Below are 24,398 nucleotides of genomic sequence, written 5' to 3'. Positions count from 1 at the left end.
TTCTCCTTTCACCCTTAACCCATGCCCTCTGGTTTTTTTCTTCCCTAGCCTCAGCGGAAAAAGCCTGCTTGCATTCACTCTATCTATACCCATCAAAATCTTATACACCTCTATCAAATCTCCCCTCAATCTTCTACGCTCCAGGGAATAAAGTCCCAACCTATTCAATCTCTCTCTGTAACTCAGCTTTTCAAGTCCCGGCAACATCCTTGTGAACCTTCTCTGCACTCTTTCAACCTTATTTACATCCTTCCTGTAACTAGGTGACCAAAACTGTACACAATACTCCAAATTCGGCCTCACCAATGCCTTATATAACCTTAGTAAGAAGTCTCACAACACCAGGTTAAAGTCCAACAGGTTTATTTGGTAGCAAATACCATAAGCTTTCGGAGCAATGCTCCTTCGTCAGATGGAAGGAGCAGCGCTCCGAAAGCTTATGGTATTTGCTACCAAATAAACCTGTTGGACTTTAACCTGGTGTTGTGAGACTTCTTACTGTGCTTACCCCAGTCCAACGCCGGCATCTCCACATCATTATATAACCTTACCATAACACTCCAACTTTTATACTCGATACTCCAATTTATAAAGGCCAACGTACCAAAGGCACTATTTATGACCCTATCCACCTGTGACGTCATTTTTAGGGAATTCTGAACCTGTATTCCCAGATCCCTCTGTTCAACTGCACTCTTCAGAGTCCTACCATTTACCCTGGACGTTCGACTTTGGTTTGTCCTTCCAATGTGCAATATCTCACACTTGTCTGCATTAAATTCCATTTGCCATTTTTTAGCCCAAGAAAGCCAGGCTATACTTCCAGATATGAGTGAGATTGGTCCGTCTGCATCTCACTGCAAAGCGTGTCTTGGCAGGAGTCTGTAGAAAGCAGTTGGGGACCAGGGGGATGACAGGAGCACTGAGGGAGCGCACGGGAATGAGAACGGGAGCTCGAGGGGATTAGGGAGTGGGGGACAGAGCTCAGAGAGGTTCAGTACAGACAGCAAGGAGCAGGAATCCAGTAGGGAGCAGGAGCACGGGGTTGGGGGGGACACCTCCAATTGCCAATCACCTGTTTATTCTTGATCATGCACTCTCGACGGTCATCAACATTGCCCAACATGGGCCAGCTCTGTGTCGTGGACCCCCTGGGTGGTCTTTGCAGACTCCCCTGGGGTCTGGGGGGTCCCAGTTTCAGAAAAACTGATCAAGAGCAAACATGACAGAATACATCAATCGAATCACTACAGTGTCGAAGGAGGCCATTCGGCCCATCAAGTCTGTCCTGACCACAAACCCACCCAGGTCCTATTCCCATAACCCCACACATGTTTACCCTGATAATCCCCCTGATACTTATGGGGCAATTTAACATGGCCAATCAGCCTAACCTGCACGTCTTTCGGAGTGTGGGAGGAAACCCACGCAGATATGGGGATAACATGCAAACTACACACAGACAGTTGACCCCAGGCCAGAATCAAACCCGGGTCCCTGGCGCTGTGAGTCAGCAGTGCTAACCACTGTGCCACCGTGCCACCCCAAAATGCAGTGAAGATAGCAAAGAAAGCCAGCTGGTGGGCTCATGTCAAAACCCAGGATTGAACCAGGGACCTTTAGATCTTCAGTCTAACGCTCTCCCAACTGAACTATTTCGGCTTGCACTAGGAATATAATATAATAGTATAATAATAAAGTACATGGACAAAGAGATAGTTGGCGGGGAGATTACTTGGACAGCAATGATAGTACCATAATCTTCAAGATTGCAATCATCACATGATTGGAGTCCTGAAATTGGATGACTGTATTTAGCTCCCTGATGGTAACCCCAGACCATATCATAAGGCCAAGAGCTTCAGGAACCACTGTTTCTTCTGGGGAACAAATCTAAATGGGGTCACGTTGGGGCAATTCCTTTCTCAAATGTTCTCAAAACTGAACTCTCCACGGTCCAACTTTCCTTCAGTTATGCTTGACAGGAACTCCCCAGTTCCAAGTTGTGGTGGACCTCAGTTGTGCCTTTGTCCTATATGGACCACCGTTGTGTGTGTTTGTCATACCTGGACACATCCCCTTCCAGTTTGGTTCCTCCCCTCAGCACCTAGTATAAAGGTGGCTGTCTCCTCCCCCTTGTTCAGTCCAGGTCGGTTATTTGTTGGGATCTGCTCCTGATTCTGTTGTGAATAAAAGCCTACACTTATATTGGCATATCGGTAGTCTTTCGCCTTATTGATAGTGCATCACAAGTGTTGGGCAACTCCCTTCTATCAAACCATCCTTGAATGTTCTGTAGTCCAGGGTAAAACTAATCTCAGATTGAAGGGATTGTTTAGGTTTTCAGTTTATTTATTAGTGTCACAAGTAGGCTTACATTAACACCACAATGAAGTTACTGTGAGAAAGAAACATACTCTGTTACATAGAAACATCGAAGATAGGAGCAGGAGGAGGCCATTTGGCCCTTCGAGCCTGCTCCGCCATTCATCACCATCATGGTTGAATAGCTCAATAGCCTAATCCTGCTTTCTCCCCATAACCTTTGATCCCATTCGCCCCAAGTGCTATATCCAGCCGCCTCTTGAATACATTCAATGTTTTGGCATCAACCACTTCCTGTGGTAATGAATTCCACAGGCTCACCACTCATCCCCTAGTTGCCACACTCCTGTTCGGGTACACTGAGGGAGAATTTAGCATGGCCGATGCACCTAACCAGCACATCTTTCGGATTGTGGGAGGAAATCGGAGCACCCGGAGGAAACCCACGCAGACACGGGGAGAACCTGCAGACTCCGCACAGAGAGTGACCCCAAGCCGGGAATTGAACCCGGTTCCCTGGCGCTGTGACGCAGCAGTGCTAACCACTGTGCCACCGTGCCCACCCATTGTTCAAGCAGTTCCACAAGAGGATATTAAATGCAGGAAACACTTTGAACGTCATTGTATGTGTACTATGCTTGTCTATAAAGTTTTATTAGAGGTGAGAGTGCAGGTGAGGGGCAATTTTAACCTGACCTGCCTGTCAGCAATCGAATGGAATTGGGTATGCAATACTGACCCGGCTGATTTTACTCAAAATAGCTCAGAATATAAAAATAGACAGCAAAAGTTTCGACAAATATATGAAACAAAAAAAGAGTGGCTAAAGTAAACATTGGTCCTTTAGAGGATGGGAAAGGGGATGTAATAACTGGAAATGAGAAAATGGCTGAGATATTGAACAGGTATTTTGTGTCGGTCTTCACAGTGGAAGACACAAATAACATGCCAAAAATTGATGACAGGAAGGTTATGGCAGGTGAGAACCTAGAAACCATTATCACGAAAGAGGTAGTGTTGGGCAAGTTAATGGGGCTAAAGGTAGACAAGTCTCCTGGTCCTGATGGAATGCATCCCAGGGTACTAAAAGAAATGGCGGGAGAAATAGCAAATGCACTAGTGGTAATTTATCAAAATTCGCTGGACTCTGGGGTGGTTCCCGCAGATTGGAAAACAGCAAATGTGACGCCACTGTTTAAAAAAGGAGGGAGACAAAAGGCAGGTAACTATAGGCCGGTTAGCTTAACTTCTGTAGTAGGTAAAATGCTTGAATCTATCATCAAGGAAGAATTGGGAGACATCTGGATATAAATTGTCCCATTGGTAAGACGCAGCATGGGTTCATGAAGGGAAAGTCATGTTTGACGAATTTGGTGGAATTCTTTGAGAACATTACATGTGCAGTGGACAATGGGGAACCAGTGGATGTGGTGTATCTGGATTTCCAGAAGGCATTTGACAAGGTGCCGCACCAAAGACTGCGACATAAGATAAAGGTGCACAGTGTTACGGGTAATGTATTAGCATGGATAGAGGATTGGTTAACTAACAGAAAGCAAAGAGTGAGGGAAAATGGGTGTTTTCCTGGTTGGCGATCAGTGACTAGTGGTGTGCGTCAGGGATCAGTGTTGGGACCACAATTGTTTACGATTTACACAGATGATTTGGAGTTGGGGACCAAGTGTAGTGTGTCAAAATTCACAGATGACACTAAGATGGGTGGAAGAGCAAAGTGTGCAGAGGACGCTGAAAGTCTGCAAAGGGATATAGATAATCTAAGTGAGTGGGCGAGGATCTGGCAGATGGAGTACAATGTTGGTAAATGTGAGGTCATCCATTTTGGTCGGAATAACGGCAAAATGGACGATTATTGAAATGGTAAAAAATTGCAAGATGCTGCTGTGCAGAAGGACCTGGGTGTCCTTGTGCAAGAATCACAAGGAGTTGGTTTGCAGGTGCAGCAGGTAATTAAGGCGGCAAATGGAATGTTGTCCTTCATTGCTAGAGGGATGGAGTTTAAAAACAGTGAGATTTTGTTGCAGCTGTACAAGGTGCTGGTGAGGCCACACCTGGAGCACTGTGTACAGTTTTGGTCTCCTTACTTGAGAAAGGATATACTGGCACTGGAGGGGGTGCAGAGGAGATTCACTAGGTTGATTCTGGAGTTGAGAGGGTTGGTTTATGAGGAGAGACTGAGTAGACTGGGGCTACACTCATTGGAATTCAGAAGAATGAGGGGAGATCTTATAGAAACATATAAGATTATGAAGGGAATAGATAAGATAGAAGCAGGGAAGTTGTTTCCACTGGTGGGTGAAACTAGAACTAGGGGGCATAGCCTCAAAATGAGGGGAAGCAGATTTAGGACTGAGTTGAGGAGGAACTTCTTCATACAAAGGGTTGTGAATCTGTGGAATTCCCTGCCCAGTGAAGCAGTTGAGGCTACCTCATTGAATGTTTTAAAGGCAAAGATCGATAATTTTTTGAACAGTAAAGGAATTAAGGGTTATGGCGAGCGGAGCTGAGTCCACAAAAAGATCAGCAATGATCTTATTGAATGGTGGAGCAGGCTCGAGGGGCCAGATGGCCGACTCCTGCTCCTAGTTCTTATGTTCTTATGTACTCTCCATGTAAGTTCCTTTCCTGCAAGTTTGATGCCCCCTGGATTTTTGATTTGATTTGATTTAATTTGATTATTGTCACATGTACTGGGATACAGTAGAAAGTATTGTTTCTTGCGCGCTATACAAACAAAGCATACCGTTCATAGAGAAGGAAAGGAGAGGGTGCAGAATGTAATGCTACAGTCATAGCTAGGGTGCTGAGAAAGATCAGCTTAATATTTGATTTGATTTATTATTGTCACATGTATTGGGATACAGTGAAAAGTATTGTTTCTTGCGTGCTATACAGACAAAGCATACCGTTCATAGAGAAGGAAAGGAGAGGGTGCAGAATGTAATGCTACAGTCATAGCTAGGGTGCTGAGAAAGATCAGCTTAATATTTGATTTGATTTATTATTGTCACATGTATTGGGATACAGTGAAAAGTATTGTTTCTTGCGTGCTATACAGACAAAGCATACCGTTCATAGAGAAGGAAAGGAGAGATTGCAGAATGTTGTGTTACAGTCAGAGCTAGGGTGTAGAGAAAGATCAACTTAATGCGAGGTAGGTCCATTCAAAAGTCTGATGGCAGCGGGGAAGAAGCTGTTCTTGAGTCAGTTGGTACGTGACCTCAGACTTTTGTATCTTTTTCCCGATGGAAGAAGGTGGAAGAGAGAATGTCCGGGGTGCGTGGGGTCCTTGATTATGCCGGCTGCTTTGCCGAGGCAGCGGGAAGTGTAGACAGAGTCAATGGATGGGAGACTGGTTTGCGTGATGGACTGGGTTACATTCACGACCCTTTTCAGAATGCCCTCCTTTCTAGTGGCATTTATGTTGGCATGCATTGCCATTTGCTGACAAGTTTTTTGTTCTTTGATGCATTCGGTTCGACTTGATTCATGTTGTATGAAGACATCGAGCGCCCCATTATTCCTCACCCCCCTCCCTCCCCGCCTCACCCCTAGTTTCCTCACAACCCTTGCCAGCTTTATTGGAATTTGGTTGCAGGGGAAAATCCAAACAGTAATAGAACAAAGGACAAAGAAAATTACAGCACAGGAACAGGCCCTTTGGCCCTCCAAGCCTGCACCGACCATGCTGCCCGACTGAACTAAAACCCCCTACCCTTCTGGGGACCATATCCCTCTATTCCCATCCTATTCATGTATTTGTCCAGACGCCCCTTAAATGTCACTATCGTATCTGCTTCCACTACCTTCCCCGGCAGCGAGTTCCAGGCACCCACCACCCTCTGTGTAAAAAATCTGCCTCGTACATCTCCTTTAAACCTTGCCCCTCACACCTTAAACCTGTGCCCCCGAGTAATTGACTCTTCCACCCTGGGAAAAAGCTTCTGACTATCCACTCTGTCCATGCCTCTCATAATCTTGTAGACTTCTATCAGGTCGCCTCTCAACCTCTGCCGTTCCAGTGAGAACAAACCCAGTTTCCCAAACCTCTCCTCATAGCTAATGCCCTCCATACCAGGCAACATCCTGGTAAATCTTTTCTGTACCCTCTCCAAAGCCTCCACGTCTTTCTGGTAGTGTGGCGACCAGAATTGAACACTATATTCCAAGTGCGGCCTAATGAAGGTTCCATAAAGCTGCAACATGACTGGCCAATTTTTAAACTCCATGCCCCGGCCGATGAAGGCAAGCATGCCATAATCTGGCAGACAGCTCCCAAAACAATGCAGCACTCCCAGAGCTACAGTAGATGATTAAGAACTTTGACTTTTTTGTCCCTTTTACAGACTTGTGGTGAAAACAAAAGATATTTATTGATAAGAGTTGTACAGCAGCCTCTTGGCTGTAGCTAGCTCCCAAATGATTGTCCCTTTAAGAGTAACACAGCAGAGTAAGGGTCACATGGCCTGTGTGATCCTTACTCTGCTGTGTTGCCCTTTAAGGGACGATCACCACAGCGCCAGAGACTCAAACTCCTGCCATCTCAGAAGCCTGAATGCATCTTGAAACAGAATGAATTGTATTGTGTAAGTTGCTTGACGTTCCAATGTCTAATCGGAGATGTTTTGTGTCCTGCAGGTGTTTACAAGGTATGGCAAATGCTACACTTTTAACTCAGGGCAGACTAAAGACCAACCAATCCTGACAACATTGAAAGGAGGGACCGGGAATGGTCTGGAACTGATGTTGGACATTCAGCAAGATGAATACCTTCCTGTCTGGGGCGAAACAGGTAACAACTGTCTGATCCAAGAGCTAGTCATTCCAGGAGCTACATGACATGGAGGTTGTCAGTGTGTGTATCCAAAATGTCAGTTTGTTATCAAGATTCTACCCATGTTGAGGCAACTAGATGTCACCAGAGCATACTTTAGCAAAAATAACAGAAAGAAATGCACTTTGAACCAATGACGAAGCTCTTATGATATCACTTGATTTAAAATTCACAGTTCTTAGAAGAATCTTAGAAACCCTTCAGCACAGAAAGAGGCCATTCGGCCCATCGAGTCTGCACCGACCACAATCCCACCCAGGCCCTATCCCCATTTCCCTACATATTCACCCACTAATCCCTCTAACCTACGCATCCCAGGACACTAAGGGCAATTTTAGCATGGCCAATCAACCTAACCCGCACATCTTTGGACTGTGGGAGGAAACCGGAGCACCCGGAGGAAACCCACGCAGACACGAGGAGAATGTGCAAGCTCCACACAGACAGTGACCCGAACCGGGAATCGAACCCAGGTCCCTGGAGCTGTGAAGCAGCAGTGCTCACCACTGTACTACTGTGCCGCCCCTGTTGTGGATAACCCTGTTGGGGATAACCAGATTTGAAATTAATCAATCAAAATCAATTTTTCTTTGCCCCCAGGATGTGGGCTTCATTAGCAAGGCCAGCATTTGTCCATGATCTTATTGAATTGATTGGTAGATTGGCCATGCTAAATTGTCCCTTAGTGTCCAAAGATGTGCAGGTTAGGTGGATTGGCCATGCTAAATTGCCCCTTCGTGTCCAAAGATGTGCAGGTTAGGTGGATTGGCCATGCTAAATTGCCCCTTCGTGTCCAAAGATGTGCAGGTTAGGTGGATTAGCCATGCTAAATTGCCCCTTAGTGTCCAAAGATGTGCAGGTTAGGTAGATTGGCCATGCTAAATTGCCCCTTAGTGTCCAAAGATGTGCAGGTTAGGTAGATTGGCCATGCTAAATTGCCCCTTCGTGTCCAAAGATGTGCAGGTTAGGTGGATTGGCCATGCTAAATTGCCCCTTCGTGTCCAAAGATGTGTAGGTGAGGTGGATTGGCCATGCTAAATTAACCCTTAGTGTCAGGGGGATTAGCTAGGGTAAATATGTGGGGTTACAGGAATAGGGCCTGGGTGGGATTGTGGTCCGTGCAGACTCGATGGGCCGAATGGTCTCCTTCTGCATTGTAGGGATTCTACGGATTCTATGAATGGCAGAGCAGGCCTGAGGGGCAGAATGGCCTACACCTGCTCCTATTTCTTCTACTCTGTCCATCTTGTATGAGTCCACCCAAATCCCTCTAAACATCAACATTTACAACCTTCGCACAGCTCCCGTAGATCAGGGATTGTTCTGCTGACGGAGCAGAGACCCCATCCGACCCTGCATCACAAAATTGTAGAATCTACAGTGCAGAAAGAGACCGTTCGGCCCATCGAGTCTGCACCGACCACAATCCCACCCAGGCCCTATCCTCGCAACCCCACATATTCACCCTGCTAATCCCTCTGACACTAAGGGGCAATTTAGCACGGCCAATCCACCTAACCCGCACATCTTTCGGACTGTGGGAGGAAACTGGAGCACCCGGAGGAAACCCACACAGACACGGGGAGAATGTGCAAACTCCACACAGACAGTGACCCAAGCTGGGAATTGAACCCGGGTCCCTGGCGCTGTGAGGCCGATGGTATTCATGATGTGGAGATGCCGGCGTTGGACTGGGGTAAACACAGTAAGAAGTTTAACAACACCAGGTTAAAGTCCAACAGGTTTATTTGGTAGCAAAAGCCACACAAGCTTTCGAAGCTCTGAGCCCCTTCTCTCACCTGAAGAAGGGGCTCAGAGCCTCGAAAGATTGTGTGGCTTTTGCTACCAAATAAACCTGTTGGACTTTAACCTGGTGTTGTTAAACTTCTTGCTGTGAGGCAGCAGTGCTAACCACTGTGCCACTGTGCATGGTTGCACACTTTTGAAAAGGGCACTTTTCCAAAGTTTCCACTGAAGAATTGATGGACTTGTAAATCCTGGTGACAAAATGCAGTACATTGTTTCGCCACTCCCAAATAACTTCATGCCCCGAGTTCCCCATTTTCCTCAGGCCCCTGGGCAGAGATCGATCCTCACCCTGCTAATAACAGCTCGGAGCAAATGGTCCTTCAGATGGCATGCACTTTTTTCCCCTCTTCTCTGACGGGGCACAATTAAGTCGGGTGAGATTTCAGTTTGTATGAAAGTGATTTTTAATTGAGTGACACTTCTGAAAAAGGAACAAATGGAAAGAAGGAACAAAATGGAGGAAGCGTTTCTAAATCACATTCCGGATCATCCCTGCGGCATCTGGCTCCGGTTAGTTGCTCTGTCTTCCTGACTCATGTACCATCTTGCATCAGTCATTGCCATCCTCCTGATCCCACTTAGCGGATAACATTGTACATCAGTGACATAAGGAACACTGACAATTCACAGCTGTGAAAGATGCTTGAGAGATTCATTTGCCATCGAGGAGCAGCAGATGAGGTTTGGCTTTAGCCGTTCCTGTCACTCAAATCCAACGGGATGTCTTCATTGCTTTCTTTTCGATGTATGTTTTCCGCCTCCTTCCTGCGGAGTGCGCGGACGCCCAGTCCGACCCCACCCTCCTTTTCCGCCTCTGCCACACCCGTGCAATAAACACCAAAGAACAAATGCTCGCAACTGCCGACTAACCCAAAACGCTTGTACGGCCAAGGAAGTACTTTTACAAGTGCAGCCACTGTAGCGAAACACAGCAGCCAATCGTCGCACAGCAAGATCCCACAAACAGCAGCTAAAAAGAAAGCCTTGCATTTCAAAGTAAAGTATACTTATTAGTCACAAGTGGGCTTACATTAACACTGCAATGAAGTTACTGTGAAAATTCCCGAGTCGCAACACTCCTGTTTGGGTACACTGAGGGAGAATTTAGCATGACCAATCCACCTAACCAGCACGTCTTTGGAAACTAAGGGGCAATTTAGCATGGCCAATCCACCTAAACCGCACATCTTTGGACACTAAGGGACAATTTAGCATAGCCAATCCACCTAACCTGCACGTCTTTGGACACCAAGGGGCAATTTAGCATGGCCAATCCACCTAACCTGCACGTCTTTTGGACTGTGGGAGGAAAACCGGAGCACCGGAGGAAACCCACGCGGACACGGGGAGAATGTGCAGACTCTGCACAGACAGTGACCCAATCTGGGAATCGAACCCGGGTCCCTGGTACTGTGAGGCAGCAATGCTAATCACTGTGCCACCATGCCACCTATGATACAGCACTTTTCATGATCACCAAATGTCTCCAAGCCTTTTACAGCCAATGAAGCTCTTGTAAAAGTGCCGCCGCCAGTGTAATGCAGCCACCAGCTTGCGCCCAGCAAGCTCCCAGCAACATGGTAATGGCCAAGGCAATCTACTTCTGTGATGTTGATTGACCTGAACGCCAGAGAGAACCCCCATACTCCTCTTCAAAATAGTCCCACGGGATCCCTTAACATCCGTTCAAGCAGGGCAGAGGGGGCCTCAGTTCACAGAATCACAGGATTTTTACAGCGCAGAAGGAGGCCATTTGGCCCATCGTATCTGCACCAGCTCTCTGATTGAGCTAGTTCCACTCTTCCACATTCTCCCCGTGGCACGGCGGCACAGTGGTTAGCGCTGCTGCCTCACAGCGCCAGGGACCCTGGTTCAATTCTGGCCTCGGGTCACTGTCTGTGTGGAGTCTGCACATTCTCCCCGTGTCTGTGTGGGTTCCCTCCGGGTGCTCCGGTTTCCTCACAGTATAAAGATGTGCAGGTTAGGTGGATTGGCCATGCTAAATTGCCCCTTAGTGCCCAAAGATGTGCAGGTTAGGTGGGTTGGCCATGTTAAATTGCCCCTTAGTGTCCAAAGATGTGTAGGTTAGGTGGATTGGCCATGCTAAATTGCCCCTTAGTGTCCAAAGATGTGCAGGTTAAGTGGATTGGCCATGTTAAATTGCCCCTTAGTGTCCAAAGATGTGCAGGTTAGGTGGGTTGGCCATGCTAAATTGTCCCTTAGTGTCCAAAGATGTGCAGGTTAAGTGGATTGGCCATGTTAAATTGCCCCTTAGTGTCCAAAGATGTGCAGGTTAGGTGGGTTGGCCATGCTAAATTGTCCCTTAGTGTCCAAAGATGTGCAGGTTAAGTGGATTGGCCATGTTAAATTGCCCCTTAGTGTCCAAAGATGTGCAGGTTAGGTGGGTTGGCCATGCTAAATTGTCCCTTAGTGTCCAAAGATGTGCAGGTTAGGTGGGTTGGCCATGCTAAATTGCCCCTTAGTGTCCAAAGATGTGTACTTTAAGTTGATTGGCCATGCTAATTTGACCCTTAGTGTCAGGGGGATTAGGAGGGTAAGTGTGTGGGGTTACGGGAATAGGGCCTGGGCGGGATTGTGGTCGGTGCAGACCCGATGGGCCGAATGGCCTCCTTCTGCACTGTCGCGATTCTATGACGCACTCCATTCTTCCTTTTCATACAACAGTCTGATTCCCTTTTGAATGCTTTGATTAAACCTTGTCTCCACCACACTCTCAGTCAGTAAGAAGTCTCACAACACCAGGTTGAAGTCCGGTGATTTATTTGGAATCACGAGCTTTCGGAGCGCTGTTCCTTCACTCACTCCTCCCACTCACCTGATGAAGGAGCAGCGCTCCAAAAGCTTGTGATTCCAAATAAACCTGTTGGACTTTAACCTGGTGTTGTGAAACTTCTTACTGTGTCCACCCCAGTCCAACGTCGGCATCTCCACATCACTCTGTCAGTGCATTACCGACCCGAACCATTTTGTGTGTGAAAAATGTCGTATGTGGCGGACGGCACCTCTGACAGTGGAGCACGCCCTCAGTGCTGCACTGGAGTATCAGCTTGGACCTTTGTACTCAAACCCTGGAGTCGGACTTGAACCCAGAATCTTGTAACCTAAGGCGTCCGTGTACCTTGGAGGAATTTAAAACAGAAAGCGCTGGAAAAGCTCAGCAGGTCTGGCAGCATCTGTGGGGAGAGAAACAGAGGTAACGTTTCAAGTTCAAGGTGACTCTTCTTCAGAACTGGAGAGAGGGAGAAACGTGATGAGGTTTAGGCTGTTGGAAAGAGGGGGGCGGGGGGGGGGGTGGTGGCAGGTGGAGCCAACTAGAAGGTCAGGGATCAGTCAGAGGGTAGGGGAAATTAAATTACAAAAATGCCATGGATTAAAGACAATGGGAGTGGTAATGGTGATATTAAAGTCTAAAGTGAGTATTAATACTGGAATAAAGGTCAACACTGTCTGAAAGCAATGTAGCAGAATGTATTAAGAACAGAATAAAGTTCAGTGCTGTCTGAAAGCAAAGCAGCAGAATGTGTTAATAGCAGAATAAAGGTCAGCACTGTCTGAAAGCAAAGCAGCAGAATGTGTTAATAGCAGAATAAAGGTCAGCACTGTCTGAAAGCAAAGTAGCAGAATGTGTTAATAGCAGAATAAAGGTCAGCACTGTCTGAAAGCAAAGTAGCAGAATGTGTTAATAGCAGAATAAAGGTCAGTGCTGTCTGAAAGCAAAGCAGCAGAATGTGTTAATAGCAGAATAAAGGTCAGCACTGTCTGAAAGCAAAGTAGCAGAATGTGTTAATAGCAGAATAAAGGTCAGCACTGTCTGAAAGCAAAGTAGCAGAATGTGTTAATAGCACAATAAAGGTCAGCACTGTCTGAAAACATCCTTTTTGGGACAATTATATTCTTTTTCTGAAGCAGTCTGCAGTTTTTAACAAGCTGAACATTGTCTGCAAGACCTCAGCAGAACCGGAATTTTTGTCACTCCTCCAAAGGATGTGGGTGTCGCTGCCAGTGTTGGCCACAATTACGCTCTTGCCCATTCTCCACCCCCACACCTTACTTCAGTTACAAGGATGGAATGGAGAGATTGCGACTGTTCTCCTTGGAGACAAGGAGGAGATTTGATCGGGACGTTCAAAATCACGAGGGGGGCAGGACAGAGCGGACAGGGAGAAACTGTTCCCGCTCGTAAAAGGATGGAGAACGAGAGGGACACAGATTTAGTGATTTGTCAAAGAAGCAAATGTGATGTGAGAAAAAACCTTTTCACACAGCGAGTGGTTGGGGGTCTGGAATGCTCTGCCTGGAAGGGTGGTGGAGTCATAAGACCAAAAGACATAGGAGCAGAATCAGGCCACTCGGCCCATCGAGTCTGCTCTGCCATTCAATCATGGCTGATATTTTTCTCATCCCCATTCTCCTGCCTTTTACCCATAACCCCTGATCCCCTTATTAATCAAGAACCTATCTATCTCTGTCTTAAAGACACTCAATGACCCGGCCTCCACAGCCTTCTGCGGCAAAGCGTTCCACAGATTCACCACTCTGGCTGAAGAAATTCCTCCTCATCTCTGTTTTAAAGGATTGTCCCTTTAGCCTGAGGTTGTGCCCTCTGGTTCTTGTTTTTCCTACTAGTGGAAACATCCTCTCCACGTCCATTCTATCCGGGCCTCGCAGTATCCTGTAAGTTTCAATAAGATCCCCCCCCCCCGTCATCCTTCTAAACTGCAATGAGTACAGACCCAGAGTCCTCAGGTTCAATCAAGGCATTCAAGAGGGAGGGAAATGATTATTTGAATAGAAACAATGTGCAGGGGTACAGGGAAAAGGCAGGAGAATGGCACTATGGCATAATGGCCGTTTGGAGAGCCAGTGCAGACACAATGGGCCGAATGGCCTCCTTCTACACAGTAACAATGCTGCAATTCTGTGACCACCACCAGCACTGCCAGGCAAACCACACTGCTTTGATCTGATTTATTATTGTCACATGTACGAGTGGAGAGTGAAAAGTATTGTTTCTTGCGCGCTATACAGACAAAGCATACTGTTCATAGAGAAGGAAAGGAGCGGGTGCAGAATGTAGTGTTATAGTCATAGCTAGGGTGTAGAGAAAGATCAACTTAATATTTGATTTGATTTATTATTGTCACATGTATTGGGATGCAGTGAAAAGTATTGTTTCTTGCGCACTATACAGACAAAGCATACCGTTCATAGAGAAGGAAACGAGAGAGTGCAGAATGTAGTGTCACAGTCATAGCTAGGGTGTAGAGAAAGATCAACTTAATATTTGATTTATTATTGCCACATGTATTGAGATGCAGTGAAAAGTATTGTTTCTTGCACGTTATACAGACTAAACATACCGTTCATAGAGAAGGAAAGGAGAGAGTGCAGAATATGGTGTTACAGTTACAGATAGCGTGTCGAGAAAGATCAGCTTAATATTTGATTTGATTTATCATTGTCACATGTATTGGGATACAGTGAAAAGTATTGTTTCTTGTGCGCTATACAGACAAAGCATACCGTTCATAGAGAAGGAAAGGAGAGAGTGCAGAATGTAGTGTTACAGTCATAGCTAGGGTGTAGAGAAAGATCAGCTTAATGCAAGATAGGTCCATTCAAAAGTCTGACAGCAGCAGGGAAGAAGCTGTTCTTGAGTCGGTTGGTACGTGACCTCAGACTTTTGTATCTTTTTCCCGACGGAAAAAGGTGGAAGAGAGAATGTCCGGGGTCCTTAATTATGCTGGCTGCTTTTCCGAGGTAGTGGGAAGTGTAGACAGTGCTGTCCTCTGCAGAGGGTGCTGTGCCATGCTAAATCAGGCAATCCATCTCGCACCCATCTCATGCCACAGCCCCTCTGCCGACAATGGGCAAAGTGCAACTCCATGGCTTTCTCACTGACTCGATTTCCTGGTGACACATTGATTTGGACAGCCTGGATTTACTTGTGGCCTTAAACAGCCTTTGGAAAGGCGGAAATAATTTGTTGACCCCCACACACTGCAACTTCCTGCCAACCTTTTAGCAGCAGTCCGTTAAGTTCAGCTCGCAACTCTGCAAATCATCTCTGTGACATTGTAAAAAAATTCTGCCCATTTGCATGAATGTTGATTTCCGCTTTACAAAACGGAGTGATCCCCAGACATGCCTGAATGGATCAGGCTGCCATTCTGGACAGCTAACATTCATTATGTGGGATCAAGCATATTAAAGTATCAATCACATGGTTTCAACAAGACTGTTGCTGCATGGTTTTGACAACCTTTACAGATGCACCATAGAAAGCATTCTTTCTGGTTGTATCACAGTTTGGTATGGCTCCTGCTCTGCCCAAGACCACAAGGAACTACAAAAGGTCGTGAATGTAGCCCAATCCATCGCGCAAACCAGCCCCCCATCCATTGACTCTGTCTACACTTCCCGCTGACTCGACAAAGCAGCCGGCATAATTAAGGACCCCACGCACCCCGGACATTCTCTCTTCCACCTTCTTCCATTGGGAAAAAGACACAAAAGTCTGAGGTCACGTACCAACCGACACAAGAACAGCTTCTTCCCTGCTGCTGTCAGACTTTTGACTGGACCTACCTCGCATTAAGTTGATCTTTCTCTACACCCTAGCTATGACTGTAACACTACATTCTGCACCCTCTCCTTTCCTTCTCTATGAACGGTATGCTTTGTCTGTATAGTGCGCAAGAAACAATACTTTTCACTGTATGCTAACACATGTGACAATAATAAATCAAATCAAATATTAAGCTGATCTTTCTCTACACCCTATCTGTAACTGTAACACTACATTCTGCACCCCCTCCTTTCCTTCTCCACTATGTACTCTATGAACAGTATGCTTTGTCTGTATAGCACGCAAGAAACAATACTTTTCACTGTATCCCAATACATGTGACAATAATAAATCAAATCAAATCAAAGTCACAGGTTTTTGAGAAATGGGACCTTTCAGTTATTTGATCCTGAATCTCTCCCCCTCCTCTCCCATGAAACAAGTGACTTCCTTTTACAGCGAAATAATCATGATAAATCATTCGCTTTCAGAATGTCAGCCGAGGTGGCAAAGGATTTGCCAATTGCAAACCTCTTGGGTGAGAATCTGAGAGTCTCATTTGGATCCAATCTCCATGTCACATCTTTGATATTGCATAATCTACCTTGAAGTGGCTCGGCAGAACGTCGATCAGCCTGTAGGCCGTGGTTGGCAGTGCCCCGCCTTTTGGTGCCAGCTGGGAGCTGCTCTTATTTCACATGAGACTGGTGGCAGTGTTTGCAGGCTGCCAGCAGAAAGGGCCTCGCGCCGCCAGCGGGCATCTCAAAGTGAAAGTGCCACTTTCCAGAAAAACCTGGTCGAATACAAAATGGATTTTCCTGTGTGTCAACTACGGAGAATCCAGGCAGTTATTTGTTTGGGCTTCAGTAGAGAGTGAAATCCGGCGGGGGCGTAAAACTGGCATTCCTCTCAAGTGGATCAATTTAAAATGACCCTCTGCGCCTCAACAACAAAGTACTAAGGGGTTTGCGGATGCGAGTGGGCACAGAGACCTTTCTCCTGTCTTTCTCCCTGGGTTAATCGGGTGTTAATTGTACGGCAGAGATTGAGAATACACAAGTGAAGGGTGTTGATTGATTAAGTATTTTGAGCACATGTAAAGAAAGACTTCCAAGGTGGTCACCAACAGGTCCAGGCAGTGGGTGGTTGAGCGGATTGGCCATCTCCACTATCTGCCCATCTACAGGGCTACATTGGCAACCAGGAGCCTTGGAGAGGGAGCACACGGTGCCCACCAGCACATTTCAGGCCTTCCGTGGCCCAGGGGCACCACAGAGAATGGGGCGCATCATCACCCTGGAAATTATATTTTGGTTTAATCAGTTAAGCTTCCCTTTGGCCTTTTATATTAGCCACAGTGCCCCACCTGACACCATGTTTAATTTATCGATATCTGCTTGATGGCTCAAAGAGTATAAAGAAAGACTTGATTGGCAGAACCCTTAAGAGTATTGATAGGCAGAGGGAGCTGGGTGTACAGATACACAGGTCACTGAAAGTGGCAACGCAGGTGGAGAAGGTAGTCAAGAAGGCATACGGCATGCTTGCCTTCATCGGCCGGGGCATTGAGTTTAAAATTGGTAAGTCATGTTGCAGCTTTACAGAACCTTAGCTCGGCCGCACTTGGAATATAGTGTTCAATTCTGGTCGCCACACTACCAGAAGGATGTGGAGGCTTTGGAGAGGGTACAGAAAAGATTTACCAGGATGTTGCCTGGTATGGAGGGCATTAGCTATGAAGAGAGGTTGGAGAAACTTGGTTTGTTCTCACTGGAACAACGGAGGTTGAGGAGCGACCTGATAGAAGTCTGCAAGATTATGAGGGGCATGGACAGAGTGGATAATCAGAAGCTTTTTCCCAGGGTGGAAGAGTCAATTACTAGGGGGCATAGGTTTAAGGTGCGAGGGGCAAGGTTTAAAGGAGATGTACGAGGCAAGTTTTTTACACAGAGGGTGGTGGGTGCCTGGAACTTGCTGCCGGGGAAGGTAGTGGAAGTGGATACGATAGTGAGTTTTAAAGGGCGTCTGGACAAATACATGAATAGGATGGGAATAGAGGGATATGGTCCCCGGAAGGGTAGGGGGTTTTAGTTCAGTCGGGCAGCATGGTCGGTGCAGGCTTGGAGGGCCGAAGGGCCTGTTCCTGTGCTGTAATTTTCTTTGTTCCTCGAAAAGAAAGACCTTAAAGAAATCAACTTCCTTTTAAATGTTGTCTTTTCTAACAGTGTCCCTTTAAGGGACTATCAATGAGTTCATTCGCCTACTTACTTGAATGTTGTTTTCAAGGATAAAGAGAGACCTCTGCTGTCTGTAATGGCTTCAGTTAGGCCATTGAGGTTGGCCTATTGGAGTGTGAGCTCCCTGGTTAAGGACTCCCTGGAAAGGGAGCATGCAGTGTCAGAGGGTACAGTTGACGCCTCCCGTCCCCACTGGGCACCGCAGGGAAACTGGGGTGTGTTATTGACCCCTTTAATCACAGTTTAATTTGATGTTTTAAGTTTCCTTCCCGCTTTGTCTTTTGTTTCAGGCGGTTCCCTTCCTTTTAGGGGGCTGCTCCTTTTGAGTTTTCCCGAAGTTAATTTGATTTTGTTTGTTTGGTTGGACAACAAGAGATGTCCCTGATTAAGGAGTCAATTGACGGGCCAATCAGGGAGTCTTTTCCTTGTATCTAACCGAGGCGTGTCAGTTCCTCTGGCACTCCCTAAGGTAGACTGCTGACTGATCGCACTCTGTGCACTGCTGTGGGAATTGTAAATAAAGGGATTATTATGAAGAGACTTCTGCCTCCGCAGACTTATTACACTGTCCAGCGATGGCCAGGGTCCCCAGTGGGAGGCTGTCTCTGTGACAAACTTCCTTTAACGTTCTGTCTTTTTGTTAAAGTGCCCCTTAAAATGGCCGTTAATTTGTTCATTAGTTAATTTGGTCACTTTTTGTATTGGTATATTCAAAAAAGAGTACAGAGAAAATCTCCTGGGGCACTGGGCGGGACTTTCCAAGCCCCCCTCCAGCCCCGGCAGCGGAGGTGGCCTGCCATTGGCTTGAGTTATCCATTCCCACTCCCATGCTTTAACATTTTGGTTCAATTGGATTCCAAAGCAGATGGCGAAATACAGAAAGTGAACACAGATTGCGTTTACAGAATGCAGCATTATCTATGTTTGCCTTTGACCCACCAGCAACCCAGTGGTCAAAATTTTCCAGCCCTTCCCACCGGCGCCACCTTCTGGTCCCACCGATGGCTACGAGGTTTTGTCCGCCCCACATCTTCCACCGCCAGAGAACACGTTGTAGGAGTTCACCATCAGCAGGACCAGAAGGTGGCGCCGGTGGGAAGAGCTGGAAAATTTCGACCACTGGGTTGTTGGTGGGTCAGAGGTAGACATATGTAACGCTGCATTCTGTAAAAACACCAACTCTGAAGACAAAAGATGTGTGTCCATTTCCATAATTTCACCATCTGGTTTGGGATCCAATTAAACATACAGGGCAGGGTTTTCCAGTCTCACTCGTCCCGAAACTAAAAAATCCCGCCCAAGGCCAACAAACCTTTCTGTGGTCTGCCCCTCGCCCGCTCCGATTCCCGTGGCGGTCAGGATGGGAAAACTGGCCCCACAATGTTTAAACATGGGAGTGGGAATGGATAAGTCTGGTTGCACACTGGAACATTAGGTAATATTGTGGAGTCTTGGTGTGAGACTTTTGCGTAGCCACAAGCTCTGCATTCGAAAGATGTGGTTCGGAAATGTCCAAGTTCCCTGGTTAACTGGGATGTGTCCGCAGGAGGCCAGTAATTAATGTTTCAACAAAGAACAAAGAGAACAAAGAACAGTACAGCAGAGGAACAGGCCCTTCGGCCCTCCTGCGCCACTCATGATGCCTGCCTAAACTAAAACCATATGCACTTAGAGTCCGTATCCTCCCATTCCCATCCTATTCATGTATACGTCTTGTTAAATGCCGTTATCGTAGCTGCTCCCACCACCTCCCCCGGCAGCGCGTTCCAGACATTCACCACCCTCTGTGTAAAAAAGTTGCCTCGCACATCTCCTCTAAACTTCTCCCCAAAATTTATCCCCACGCACCTTAAACCTATGCCCCCCCAGTATTTGACTTTTCCACCCTAGGAAAGACCATCTGACTATCCACTCTGTCCATGCCCCTCATAATCCTGTAAACCTCTATCATGTTGTTTAAAAAAAAAAGGGCGGCATGGACAAGTTGGGCCGAAGGGCCTGTTTCCATGCTGTATACCTCTATGACTATGACCCACCACCCTCTGTGTAAAAAACTTGCCTCGTGCATCTCCTTTAAACCTTGCCCCTCGCACCTTAAACCTGTGCCCCCGAGTAATTGAACTCTTCCATGCTGGGAAAAAGCTTCTGATTATCCACTCTGTCCATGCCTCTCATAATCTTGTAGACTTCTATCAGGTCTCCCCTCAACCTCCATCGTTCCAGTGAGAACAAACCAAGTTTCTCCAATCTGTTTCTGTAGATATTCTGCTTCGCCGGTTTTATATTGGGTTAGAATTGATGGCTGGGTCCTCAGTTCTGAATTCCCCTCCCCAACCCGCCCGACCTCTCTCTTTTCCACTTTGAAACGCTCCTTTAAAATTTAAGGGTGAGATTTTCCAGCCCCTCTGCAGTGGCAGAGGTGGCCCACCATTGGCTGGTGGTGGGATCTTCCAGTCCTGCCGCTGTCAACAGCATTTCTCATTGTTTGCGCCTTCCACCACCAGGAAACGTGCTGTAGGGGGCGCCAGAGATTCCACTGGGAGGAACCTTTTACCAATCTTTTAGTCACCTGACTAATGTCTCCTTAATGGGGCTGGGTATCAAATTCTGTTTGATCGTCAGGTCAGGTTGAAATTAGAGTCAGAGGTTTACAGCATGGAAACAGGCCCTTCGGCCCAACTTGTCCATGCCGCCCTTTTTTTTAAAAACCCCTAAGCTAGTCCCAATTGCCTGCGTTTGGCCCATATCCCTCTATACCCATCTTATCCATGTAACTGTCTAAACTCTTTTTAAAAGACAAAATTGTACCCGCCTCTACTACTACCTCTGGCAGCTCGTTCCAGACACTCACCACCCTCTGTGTGAAAAAATTGCCCCTCTGGACACTTTTGTATCTCTCCCCTCTCACCTTAAACCTATGCCCTCTAGTTTTAGACTCCCCTACCTCAGGGAAAAGATATTGACTATCTAGCTGATCTATGCCCCTCATTATTTTATAGACCTCTATAAGATCACCCCTCAGTCTCCTACGCTCCAGGGAAAAAAGTCCCAGTCTATCCAGCCTCTCCTTACAACTCAAACCATCAAGTCCCGGTAGCATCCTAGTAAATCTTTTCTGCACTCTTTCTAGTTTAATAATATCCTTTCTATAATAGGGTGACCAGAACTGTACACAGTATTCCAAGTGTGGCCTTACCAATGTCTTGTACAACTTCAACAAGACGTCCCAACTCCTGTATTAAATGTTCTGACCAATGAAACCAAGCATGCCGAACGCCTTCTTCACCACCCTGTCCACCTGTGACTCCACTTTCAAGGAGCTATGAACATGTACCCCTAGATCTCTTTGTTCTGTAACTCACACCAACGCCCTACCATTAACTGAGTAAGTCCAGCCCTGGGTCAGTCTACCAAAATGCATCACCTCGCATTTGTCTAAATTAAACTCCATCTGCCATTCGTCAGCCCACTGGCCCAATTGATCAAGATCCCGCTGCAATCCGAGATAATCTTCTTCACTGTCCACTATGTCACCAATCTTGGTGCCATCTGCAAACTTGCTAACCATACCTCCTATATTCTCATCCAAATCATTAATATAAGTGACAAATAACAACGGACCCAGCAGGGACCCGGTGAGCAGGCATCTAACGCTGGCTCTCTGCATTTAGCCTCCCCTGAAGTCGCGGGCCGCTTCAGTGGCAACATTGTCACTGTCTGCCTATGTGACGGGCCGCTGCGTCTTTTTCCAGTCCCTGGTGCCAGTGATGGCTCACATCTGGAAAGCAGCTGGCAGAGTAACTCAAGCACATCTTGCGGCCAACTGCGTGGCTGTCATCTCAAAGTGCATCGTGTCGCTTCGCATCGCGAATTACAAATGATGTTAGCAAACTGTATCCAGCATATTGAAGGTGGGATGTAACAGGGCAGGCTGAACCCAGTGAGAAATTCTTTCATTGAAAAGAGATGAAGTCCATTTGATTAAAGAACAGGATGCCGTTATCATTTAGCCAATATGTCCTTCCTTAGCTTGGAGTAATTCAATTGTTACAGGAGACCGAGGCTGCAGCTACACTTCAGATACCAGATTAATTTGTCAGACAATCCGTTTGTGCTGGCAGATTTGGATACTGAATCCGCAGAGTTGCGTTCCCTGTGGGGCAGGCTTGTGATAAGTTATCTCACTGGTTCTAAACAGCCTCAGTGTAACACGAGTGCCTGTTAGAAGTGGCCTCACAATATATCTTGCCGTTAGTTTTTCCAGAGTGCTGCCTGGGTCTGTCTCCCGCCATTTTCAGAACCTCTCCCCCCCCTGCCCTCTCTTCAGCCCCACAATCCTCTGCCATCTCTGCACTCCTCCAATCCTGCTTTCCGAATCTTCAGTACCACTGGTCGCTCCTTCAGATCACTCTCTTTGACCAAGCTTTTGATCACCTGACCTAATGTGTGGCTCAGTGTCAAACTTTGTCTCATAATCATTTCTGTGAAGCACCTTGGGACATTTGAATGCATTAAAGGTGCTATATAAATGCAAGTCATTGCTTCATGCCAAGGTAATGTGGAGACCATTATCGGAGAATCCCTACAGTGCAGAAGGAGGCCATTCGGCCCATCGAGTCTGCATCGACCACAATCCCACCCAAGCCCTATCCGCATAACCCCACATATTCGTCCTGCTAATCCCCTGACAATATTGCCGGAATTATACCACCTTGCCCGCGCTGGAATCGGGGTGGGCACAGCTCGCAGAACGGAATTCCCAGTTGGCCTCGGGTGGGATTTTACGAGCCTCGCCTGAGTGAGATCGTAAAATCCCACCATATGGGGCAATTTAACCTGGCCAATTAACCTAACCCGCACATCTTTGGACACTAAGGGGCAATTTAGCATGGCCAATGCACCTAACCTGCACATCTTTGGACTGTGGAGCACCCGGAGGAAACCCACGCAGACACGGGGAGAATGTACAAACTCCACACAGACAGTGACCCAAGCCGGGAATCGAACCCGGGTCCCTGGCGCTGTGAGGCAGCAGTGCTAACCACTGTGTCACCGTGCCGCCCGCATCAGTGCAAAATTGGCAGTATAATTTCAACCAAAAATAATTGGGTCCCTCCTTGCCTTAGGTAAACCTGTTCAGAAATCTGCTTTCAAGTGGCAATCAAATGTCTTTTCCTGGCAGATTGTTCAGTGTTTGAGCTCTCACCTCGGGAGAGTGGTGGAGTGTGTTGGAAGTTCTGTAGGCTTTGATATCGAGGGTGGCTTGTCTTCAAGCTGGTGCTGTGCCATCCGGGGAACTGACTGGCATCACTGCATTCCCATTGGCACCGGAGACCTGGCAGCAAGTCAGGAGATGGTTGTTCAGCTGAGTGGTGCTAACGGTGGCTTCAATCACCAAAGCAGAGTGAGGAGGGGCTTCTCGAAGCCGCACATTTCTACCTGGAACCAGCCTCCAGCTCTTTACAACAGAGTGCACTTCAGCCTTACATTTGCAAACGTTATATTCCAATTTTACTGCAGGTGTCCCAGCTTTAAATGATAATGATAGGCACCCCACAGCGTTACCTGGCCAACAGTGTGTTCTCTGAACAATGTTTACTCTGCAGAGGGAATAAATTGCACAAAATACACAGATACATCCAATCTAAACGACACACAACAGCTATATGATGAAGCATAGTGTCCAAAAATGTATCTGTGATATATTGTTGACCAACACAAATGATTCAATATTGAATCCTGACTTGGAAATATATCGCCGTTCCTTCACTGCCACTGCATCACAATCCCGGAACTCCCTCCCTAACAGCACTGTGGGTGTACCTACACCACATGGACTGACTGATGTCCAATAACAATCCTGGAACTCCCTCCCTAACAGCACTGTGGGTGTACCTACACCACATGGACTGACTGATGTCCAATAACAATCCTGGAACTCCCTCCCTAACAGCGCTGTGGGTGTACCTACACCACATGGACTGACTGATGTCCAATAACAATCCTGGAACTCCCTCCCTAACAGCACTGTGGGTGTACCTACACCACATGGACTGACTGATGTCCAATAACAATCCTGGAACTCCCTCCCTAACAGCACTGTGGGTGTACCTACACCACATGGACTGACTGATGTCCAATAACAATCCTGGAACTCCCTCCCTAACAGCGCTGTGGGTGTACCTACACCACATGGACTGACTGATGTCCAATAACAATCCTGGAACTCTCTCCCTAACAGCACTGTGGGTGTACCTACACCACATGGACTGACTGATGTCCAATAACAATCCTGGAACTCCCTCCCTAACAGCGCTGTGGGTGTACCTACACCACATGGACTGACTGATGTCCAATAACAATCCTGGAACTCTCTCCCTAACAGCACTGTGGGTGTACCTACACCACATGGACTGACTGATGTCCAATAACAATCCTGGAACTCTCTCCCTAACAGCACTGTGGGTGTACCTACACCACATGGACTGACTGATGTCCAATAACAATCCTGGAACTCCCTCCCTAACAGCATCGTGGGTGTACCTACACCACATGGACTGACTGATGTCCAATAACAATCCTGGAA

At 46.9% G+C, this 24,398-nt stretch overlaps 1 protein-coding gene and 1 non-coding gene across 5 annotated transcripts in view; one reads left to right on the top strand and one right to left on the bottom strand.

Moving 5' to 3' along the window:
• LOC144481903 (acid-sensing ion channel 1-like) overlaps positions 1 to 24,398 on the top strand; it is a 1,161,333-nt gene that overhangs the window by 1,024,230 nt on the left and 112,705 nt on the right. For all 4 annotated transcript variants that reach the window (XM_078201068.1, XM_078201069.1, XM_078201066.1 and 1 more), the window contains one exon: positions 6,982 to 7,135. In XM_078201068.1, the coding sequence (XP_078057194.1) occupies positions 6,982 to 7,135 (154 nt within the window). The remainder of the gene's footprint in view (positions 1 to 6,981; positions 7,136 to 24,398) is intronic.
• trnaf-gaa (transfer RNA phenylalanine (anticodon GAA)) lies at positions 1,590 to 1,662 on the bottom strand. The gene has a single exon. It is a non-coding gene; the product is annotated as a tRNA-Phe (tRNA).

This window comes from Mustelus asterias, chromosome X (assembly GCF_964213995.1).
Source record: "Mustelus asterias chromosome X, sMusAst1.hap1.1, whole genome shotgun sequence".
NCBI lineage: Eukaryota > Metazoa > Chordata > Chondrichthyes > Carcharhiniformes > Triakidae > Mustelus > Mustelus asterias.
This window is presented reverse-complemented; position numbering and strand designations above follow the sequence as displayed.